At 35.3% G+C, this 8970-nt stretch overlaps 3 protein-coding genes across 3 annotated transcripts in view; 1 reads left to right on the forward strand and 2 right to left on the reverse strand.

Annotated features, from left to right (window-relative positions):
* Positions 1–232: 232 nt before the first annotated feature.
* Positions 233–3436, reverse strand: MONOS_9948 (Protein disulfide-isomerase; the record flags this gene model as incomplete). Its single annotated transcript, XM_067880492.1, has 10 exons — positions 233–900; positions 996–1492; positions 1603–1834; positions 1894–2257; positions 2311–2481; positions 2742–2784; positions 2841–2980; positions 3053–3080; positions 3138–3296; positions 3432–3436. 10 exons carry the CDS (start codon positions 3434–3436, stop codon positions 233–235), a joined length of 2307 nt encoding a protein of 768 aa, XP_067735491.1.
* A 317-nt stretch (positions 3437–3753) lies between these two features.
* MONOS_9947 (Iron/manganese Superoxide dismutase) lies at positions 3754–5555 on the forward strand (the record flags this gene model as incomplete). Its single annotated transcript, XM_067880491.1, has 5 exons — positions 3754–4081; positions 4160–4528; positions 4706–4731; positions 4967–5062; positions 5193–5555. 5 exons carry the CDS (start codon positions 3754–3756, stop codon positions 5316–5318), a joined length of 945 nt encoding a protein of 314 aa, XP_067735492.1. The 3' UTR covers positions 5319–5555.
* Positions 5556–5724: 169 nt separating this feature from the next.
* Positions 5725–8970, reverse strand: part of MONOS_9946 (uncharacterized protein) — an 8571-nt gene continuing 5325 nt past the window's right edge. Inside the window, exons 4-5 of the mRNA XM_067880490.1 lie at positions 7315–8970; positions 5725–6832 (exon numbers count right to left, since the gene is read on the reverse strand). The exon at positions 7315–8970 is cut by the window's right edge and continues 3170 nt beyond it. Of these exons, the coding sequence (XP_067735493.1) occupies positions 6211–6832; positions 7315–8970 (2278 nt within the window). The 3' untranslated portion in view covers positions 5725–6210. The remainder of the gene's footprint in view (positions 6833–7314) is intronic.

The following is an 8970-nucleotide window of genomic DNA, read 5'->3' on the forward strand; positions in this document are numbered from 1 at the left end:
TATCAGCAAGCCCTATCTCAAAACATCATTTCAAAATATTCTTTTTAAGCGTTGTTTTTAAAGGATAGGATTTACACCAAAATTATCTGATTATTAAAATATTTCTTTTTTCAAAAAATACACAGCCATTGCATCAAAATATATCTTTTTTACGATAACGTATCAATGCTCAAAATTAGGCAATAAAGTTCATAACAAAATGAGTAACTGGAAAAAATATTTGGAAGAAATTTTAAGTTTCGTTATCTAAAATGGATGATGTTCGATTATCTAAATCTTCAATTCCCAAAGCAGAATTCCTGCGTGTCTTGCTTTTCTCTAAAAGCAATTCAGACGAAGCTGAACTCTTCCAAACAGTCGACGAAGATGTTTCCTTCTCTGCAGCATCAGAACATTTTTCCGTGCCCAAAACGTTATGAAGTGATGCGCAAGTGTCCAAAACATTCTGAGAACAAGTTTGTGGTGCTGGATTCATTTGTGCAAAAGCCTGTGAAGTTGAAAGGGAATGCAATGAGTCTGAAATGCTATTCTTTCTTTCCTCAGGAATTTCAATTCTGGATGCAGCAGATACTCCAATCAGTGGTGCGGAAGATAAAAAGGGTGATAGCTGCATTGCTGGCGAGCAGGTGTTGGCTGCGGGAGTCCAATCAGAGTCCAGCTCCACAAGTGCTCTGTCATCGTCCTTGCGGAACACATCCGCCAAGAGGAACGAGTGCTGGGCAGGATGAATGGGAATGATGCCATTCTTCAGCAGACTGTCGCTTTTGATGCTCTTCCCCATCTGCTCTTCCACAATAAATGCCAAATCGCCCACTGTCGTTGTGAGAGAGTCGTATAAAGCTTCTCCTAAGCAAATCTCCCGGCCAAAGTTTTGAACAAATAATGGAAGTCCTTTGATTACTTAAAAAAGATTTGAATAAAATACATCAAATACACAATAATAATAATAATAAAATATTTCTGTTAACAAAAAGATGAAAAAAGATTCCACAAACTTTGTTTTGTATTTTTTTGTTGTTTTTGATTGCGCTGCGATGGCTGAAACGTGTTTTGCTGTGTATTCCGATGAAGAGATGAATCGTGCTTGAGTTGCATTGAAGAAGTTGAAGAAGATATTGCTGAAGTGTTTGGCTTTACTGAAAACGCCTTTTCCTTTTTCTGTGTCTGCAATTTCGTTCCTGCGGCAGAAGACTGAGAGTTGTGTGTATGGTTCAAAGGTGAGGAGAGAAAAGCAGAAGTGGCTATGGAAGTGGAAGAAGAAGAAGAAGAAGAAGGTCCACTCTGCGATGCAGATGATGGCAATTGCAGATTTGGGGCAGAAAGCGAGGATGACTGTGAATGTTGCGGTGGATTGGTGAAGTGATTGGCTGATGAATGTGCTCCTGGAAAGTGACGCATCTTTGGGCTGTTGCTTTGCATCTGAGAACGCCGAGCAATTTGAGAATACGATGCATTTGCAACAGATAGCTGCGATGAAATTAGAGATGATCTTCTGAAATTGTTATCAATAGCAATTCAAAAAAAAAAGAAAAAAAAAGTTTGTGAAAAATAAATTCAAAATTGAAAAAAACAAATAAACATGAATAAAAAATGGCATTGTACCTTTTTGTATCATAAGCTGTAGCAATTGGAGCGGGATCACCTTCTTTGTCTTTAGCCCTTTCAACGTCCTTGTCTCTTTGCTTATCTTTATCTGTAGCATTCTCTTTGTTCTGCACTTCTTTTGGTGGATGAAGTTCACATATTGCCTGGTGGATCTCCAATCTGTCTGTCGCAAAGCTTCTTCCGCAGATCTTACATCGCTCTAATGCCAGGTCACTCCGAGTGAACAATGCTGGCAATTATCATTCAACAAAATAAGAATGAGCTAAAATTATTAATATGAACTTATACATTGCCTCTTTGAAAATGTCTTAACTTTCGGTGCAACTTTAGTTTTACGGGCCTGAAATATTGAGTTTTCATGTTTACGTGTTATTGGTATTTCCATTGGCTGTTCTGGTGGACTGTTTTTATCTGAAATCGATTTTCCAACATCTTTTTGTTCGTTTCTTTTCGATTCAAGCGATTTATGAAATACTTCTGAAGCTGAAGAAGGTCGAAGGGAAATGTTTATATCGAAATCGTTTTCATCAACATTAGTTTCTTCATTTTCTATGTCTTCTTTCAGAGGAAGAGAAGGATAAGAATCGGAATGCTTTTTTGTTGTGTAAAACAAGGGTTTTCCTCCAAGTTGTAGATCTATCGGTACTTCATTCTGTATCATAGAATATACAGTTAAAATGTGAAACAGTTAAAACAATTTTAAACCGGATTACTTTCAGAGCAATTGTCAAATACTTTAATTTCATTTGATATGCTACCATCTATGAAAGATTCTTTTGTTGGAGTGGATAATTTCCTTTCGCTTTCAATACTGATGTCAAGCTCTTGATCTTCTTTTTTTTCATTCTCCGAAGTGAAACATATTTTTGAATTGATCTGTAAAAATTTATATTCAAAAAATTTTGAAATGTTAAACAAATATGCACGATTCTAATAACCTCTAAATCTTCAGATAATTCATTGTCATCATTGAGCACTTGCGAAATTTGTTTTGAATTATCGTCATCTTGAACAATAGATGAGATATTTTGTGACATAAAAAAAGAAAGGCATATGATCAAAATTTCTATGCTCATCGAAATTATTCATTTTTGTTGAATAAGGTTTTGCGTTGCGAATTCAATCAAATCGTTAACTGTTCTCTTTCCGTCATATTCTTTCCGTTCATTTTCAATTTCACTGTAAGAAAAAAATGATGAAAAATTGTATCAAAATTGAATGAAAAAGAAACAAACAGTAAAAGCGTGGGATATAATTTAACTCTATACGCAGAGCATAACCTTGGGTTTGAGTCGCAATTAATTTGCCCAAACGTTATTGAATTCATCGTTTCAGAAAATTTTATAGCAAATTGCTCATATATAGGAAAGAATGCCTTGAAAATTTTATAAATAAATGGTTAAAACAAAAATATTAGAAAATGCTTGATAAAAGCATGTAAACGAACCTTACAATGACGACAACCTGAAATATAGCTAAGAACATTTCCACGAATTATAATCGAAAAATAATTTTAAAAAAAAGGAGCAAACAATAATATAAAGTGTGTTTTTGACTTCTGTTTAAAAGAATCAATATTTTCTGATGTTATGCGCTCAACCATTTCAGTTTTTTGCTCAAATTCAACAGGATTTCCATTTGCATCATATTCAGGCATTTGATCCATTCCGATTTTTATGAATATTAAAAAACTGATTATAGCGATAGCACTAAATAACGTCAATCTGGCATTAAGCGCCTTCATATGTAATACACAAAGATATTTAATTAACAAATGTTTTCGGAATAAAGTAAATTAAATATCTTCACAAGCTTGAATGATTCACTTCATAAATATGTCCATAAAATTCAATAAACAATCACACACAAAAAACCAGAGTTAAGTGAGATTTACACCTTTTGTGTTTGTTCTTTGAGATAAAAAGTTTATGGAAAAACCCGATCAAAAATAAAAATATGAATGCTTTCATCCAAATGGATTTGTTGTTCGATTTAATTTCAATTTCTCACAATAAATGAATATGTACATTCAAATTATTGGGACATTTTGAGGAGGAAGAATCATGTTCGTGACTGTAAATCCACATATGATACGATTTCTTGAAAGAATTATCCCATTTCCTTTTCAGTTGTAAACCTGTGTTTTCAATGTTTATATATCCTTTTTTGGTTGCTGCTTTAATCTCTGTGAACGCTCTTGGGTTCACAGGTCTCGGCTGTTCATGTCCATCATTTTCTCTTCCTTCATTCTGTTCTCAAAGGATGTGCCCTCAAAAAAGAATGCCTTGCATATCATCAAGAATTCCAAGGCTATCTCCGTTATGCGCACAAGTCCCATTTTATGATTCGTTTTATGTTCTTCAAGCTCCACTGGTTTATACGTCACAACTTGATTCATATATGCAAAAATTATCAAACCAACGGCTCACATCACTTCCACTGTTAGAATTGCAAAAAATTTTCAATTCTTATGAGAGTTTGTTTAATTTTCGTATTTTAATTTTTTCATCCAAAAAATTAACATATTCTTTCGTTATTTTCATCTTAATTGAAGATTCTGTAATTCGTTATAATGCAAGCAGAAAAGAACTTGAAGAAACAGAGCAAGGCACGAATTCGAATATCGTGATTCCTGGTAAATCAAAAAACGTAGACGATTTATATGGAAGAATTGAAGATTCATGGTCGTCAATTATTCTTCATGAATTGTTCTTTACCAACACTGCAACAGGCACATCTCCTCAGCCATTCACTCAATACATGATGGCCAAGCAATTTCCAACAGGAAGAGATTTTTCAAAGGCGATGGCAGAAGCAGCAGAAGAAAAGCGAGACGACGAGGATGGGTGGGTAGCGGCTGTGTTTGACAAGGCAAAAGAAAAAATCGTGATTGGATACATTCCAAAGAACGAATTTTCTCGAAGTATGCATTCATTTTCATTGCTTTCAGATTATTCAATGATATTTTGAAATTCTTTACGTGTTGGATTATTTCCAATTTGTTGTTCATTTCCATTTTTTCACATTTTTTTCTGACGATTTATCTATTTCTCTTTCAAAAACGATATTTTTTCGCAAATTGAATGATTGGCAATGGCAGTTTTCACATATGCACCTCTGTTAGTTGTATGTTCACTTTTATTTCATTCTGAAATATTCATGAATTCATTTTTTCTAATGTTTAAATGTTATTAACTGTGCATTTCATACCATTTTATCAAATATCTTATTCTTCTTAATTTCATCATCATCATCACCATAATTATCTTTCTTTCTTTTCTTCTTCTTCTTCTTAATATCATTCCACTTCCTATTCTCTCTCAAAATCCTCTATTTTCCCTTTCCAATTCTTCTTTCTCAGATCAAAGTGAGTCAATCGCTGCTCAATCAAGATTTGAATGGAGGGCAGCACAATTACATACAAACATACATTCCAAAGGATGCTAACTGGATGGCTGTATGATTTTGTTGTTATTATTATTATTATTATTTGAAAAAATATAATTAAAAAAAATATTATTATTAAAAAACCAATTCACTTTCTATTTATTTTTCATCACAATCCAATTTTATATCATCCCATTCAGATTGACAATCGCCTGAAAGAGGCAGTTTCTGAAGAGACATGGCAGAGTTTCCTCAGAATTTACTCTTCTTCTTCAGCTCCTGCTCAATCTGCACCTTCTTCTCTTCCACAGACACAGAATCATTAATCAGATAATTGCTTTATTCTTTCTCTCTCTGAATTGTTTCTCTCTTTCTCTTTCTCGATATCTCTTTTGTATTATTTTATTTTTTGATAACATTAAATAAATATGAATATACTCTATCTTTGTCTTTTTATCGCAAAGATTTCTGCGATGTGTTTCTTTCACTGTCAATTCCATTCAAAACATCTTATGTTATTCATTCTTCTTTTTGACAAAAATCATCAAAACAAAAAGCAAAAATTATTTTTTTTTTTTAAATGCAACTGATAAGGAATTTGTCTTGAAACAAAAAGGATCCATTGAGTGATTATCAAATTTTCTATCCAAAAGAAAATTCCAATCTTATTTCTTATTTTCATAAATTACAATTTTTATTCCCCATTAAAACAAAAAAATAACCAAAATCTTCTTTCTTTTCGAAGTGAATTATTCCTTTTTTATGCGTTTCATAGCTGTCTCATCAGATGAAGTGAATAAAAAAATGAAGATATTTTAAAAAATAAACAGCTTTTCATATTCTTTCCATTTCAGCTTCTCAAACCTTTCATTTCTCTTTTTCTTTATTCAAATGGAAAGGCTCTTCTGAAGTGAATGCGAAGGAGAGAGAAAAAGAGAATGAGAGAGAGAGAAAGAGAAACTGAAAGAAAACGAAAGAATTCAATAGAAACGCACAAGCATATGCAAATGCTTGTTTTGAATGAGAAAATTTTCTCTTTCTCATTCACAAAGGATGAAACATACTGTTTTTCTTCTGCCTTCTCAATTTCACTGCTTCTTTTCCTGTTGGTATAAAATTGTGATGTTTTGTTCTGTTTTTGCTCTATTTCATTTCATTTTTGTTCATTTTTGTTCATTTTATTCCGTTTTCATTCTATTTTTTTTTTTTTCCTCCATCTTATTTGTTCTTCTTTGACTTCACTTTTGCTTTCTTCGAAGGAGTTTTTCTATCAGAATTAGCTGCATTTGATTGATGCTCTTTTTCTTTTTCTTTTTCTTTTTCTTTTTCTTTTTCTTTCTCTTTCCTTTGAGAAGAAGAAGATGATGATGATGAAATAGAATGTTCATTAGAAGAAGCAGAAATTGAAGAAGAAGAAGAATTTGAAGCTGAGCTTAAAGCAGCTGAGCTAATTTTCTCTCCTCTTTCCCCTTTTTCCCCTTTTTCCCCCTTCTCCCCCTTCCCCATCTGTACTTCATCTCCTTTCTGCCCACTCCCATGCCTCGTATTCTTCTTCTTCCCTCTTTCTCCTCCTCCTCCTTCTCTCCCCACCTCCCTCATCTTCCCCTCACTCTTCGTTGTAATGCTAATCCCAATGATAGGCGGCTGCTTCTTGTTCCCTCTCAGCCCATCTCCAGACAGAAATGTGTCATCAATAAGCTTGTCTGTGGCTGCATTCCTGTGTGGAGGCGAAGACATGCGGACATAAGGGCAGTTGGGGCGGTGGAAGGAGACGGTGGAGGAGAGGGGGATGGAGGGATGGATCACTTTGGCACCACAGTGGGGGCAGGGCTGGCCGTGGCTGAGGGGTGGGAGAGAGAGAGGAGAGAGAAAAAAGAAAGAAAGAGAGAGAGAGAGAGAAAGAGAAAGAGAAAGAGAGAAAGAAAGAAAGAAAGAAAGAAAGAAAGAAAAGAAAGAGAGAGAGAGAGAGAGAGAGAGAGAGAGAGAGAGAGAGAGAGAGAGAGAGAGAGAGAAGGAAAGAGAAGGGAGAAGAGAGAAAGAAAGGAAATATAAATAATAGATAGACAGAATAAATAAATAAATAAATGTTTAATAATAGAAACAAACAATAAACAATAAACATTTTCACATAAAACAAACAAAATCAAATAGAATCTCAATATCCAAATACTCACACATGCATATGCACATGCGTATACAGACACAAATAAATAAAAAAAAGAAAAGAAAAGAAAAGAAAAGAAAAGAAAAGAAAAGAAAAGAAAAGAAAAGAAAAGAAATAAATTCATTTGTTCTTCACTCAATCTTGTGATATTCGCATACATGTCCCAACAAGAATCTCCATATTTGCATTTTCCCTTTGCGTGGAAGAAACACAAAGTTGGACGATGAGAAAGATGAGAATGAGAAGAAGAAGAAGAAGAAGAAGAAGAAGAAGAAGATGGAGAAGAAGAAGAAGAAGATGATGATGATGATTTAAAAGAAGGAGAACGAGAAGAAGAAGAAGAAGAATGAGAAGAAGAAGAACGAGAAGAGGGAAAAGAAATAGGATTCAAGTTAGTGCTCATCCCAATACCCATCTCCCCAGCAGTGAATAGAACAGGAGAATCCAAAGCAGAAGAAGATGTTAATCTGCTCATGTGATTGTACTCCTTCGCATTCTGAACAAAACGCATACGATTCAGAGAGGATAATGCCTGGAAAGCAGAGAAAGAGCTGAGAGAAGAAAGAGAGTCGATAGAAGAAGAAGAGGAGGAAGAGGAAGAGGAAGAAGAAGAAGAAGGGCCGAAGAAGGAAGAAGTTGTTTCACCAATGGGGAGGAAGAAAGGCGCCTGCATCATTTCGTCTTCTTCGTCTTCTTCTCCCATTCCTTCCATTTCTCCTCCTCTTCCTCCTCCTCCTCTTCCTTCTTCATCTTCTTCCATTCCCATTGCCATTCCCATGCTCATTCCCATCCCCATCCCCATCCCCATATTCATATCCATATCCATCATCATCTGCATCCTCATCTGCTTTTCTGCTTCCATCTCATTCATCTCTACTTCTTCTCCTTCTCCCCCTTCTCCCCCTCCTCCTCCTCCAAAGTACATATTCATTCCCCTCATCCTTCCAAATCTTCTTCTTCCTCCTCCTTCTCTTCCTCTTCCTCCTCTCATTTCGTTCTCGTTCTCATTCTCGTTCATTTCTTCTTCATAACCCCCTTCTCCTTCAACACCTTCTCCTTCTCCTTCTTCATACTGCCAGCTGTTCTGAATATGTCGTTTGACATGCCTGTCAAATTGCTTCATGTTGTATCCATTTTCTCCGATTTCTCCGATTTCTCCGATTTCTCCGTCCTCCTCCTCATATTCGTTCCCTCCTCTCATTGCATCCCCTTCTTCTGCATAATCCATCTCACTATCTGAAAATCCTGTTATTTCTCCTCTTCTTCCTCTTAGCCCTTCTCTATCTCCTTCTCCTTCTCCTCTTCCTTCTTCTCCTTCTTCTCCTTCTCCTCCTTCTTCCTCTCTCAAGCACATCATCTGCCTTCTTTCTCTATTCATCCTCACATTCTCTCCAACCTTCACAATTTGAGCAGGAACAAATGAGTTTATGCTTATTCCTTTCATATTGGAGAAAGAAGAAGGAGAAGAAGGAGAAAGAGAAGAAGGAGAAAGAGAAGAAGAAGAAAGAGAAGAAGAAGAAGAAAGAGAAGAATTGATAGGATTAAGAGATAGTTGAGACTGTCTTATTCTTTCTCGATGGAAAGGGTTGTGTGCAAGTTCGAGTTCTTCTTCGGCAGAAAGAGAAGAAGAAGAAGAAAGAGAAGAAGAAGAAGAAGAAGAAGAAAAAGGAAGAGAAGGAGAAGGAGATAAAGAATGGAAGGGGTGAGAAGAGGAAGAGGAAGAAGAAGAAGTGGAATAAGAAGAAGAACTAATAATTCGAGAAGAAAAAGGAGAAGAAGAGAAAGACTCTGTTGAAGAAGAAGAGGAGGAGGAA

The sequence above is a fragment of the Monocercomonoides exilis genome, assembly GCF_001643675.1.
Source record: "Monocercomonoides exilis strain PA203 chromosome Unknown scaffold3-2548433, whole genome shotgun sequence".
Lineage (NCBI taxonomy): Eukaryota > Preaxostyla > Oxymonadida > Polymastigidae > Monocercomonoides > Monocercomonoides exilis.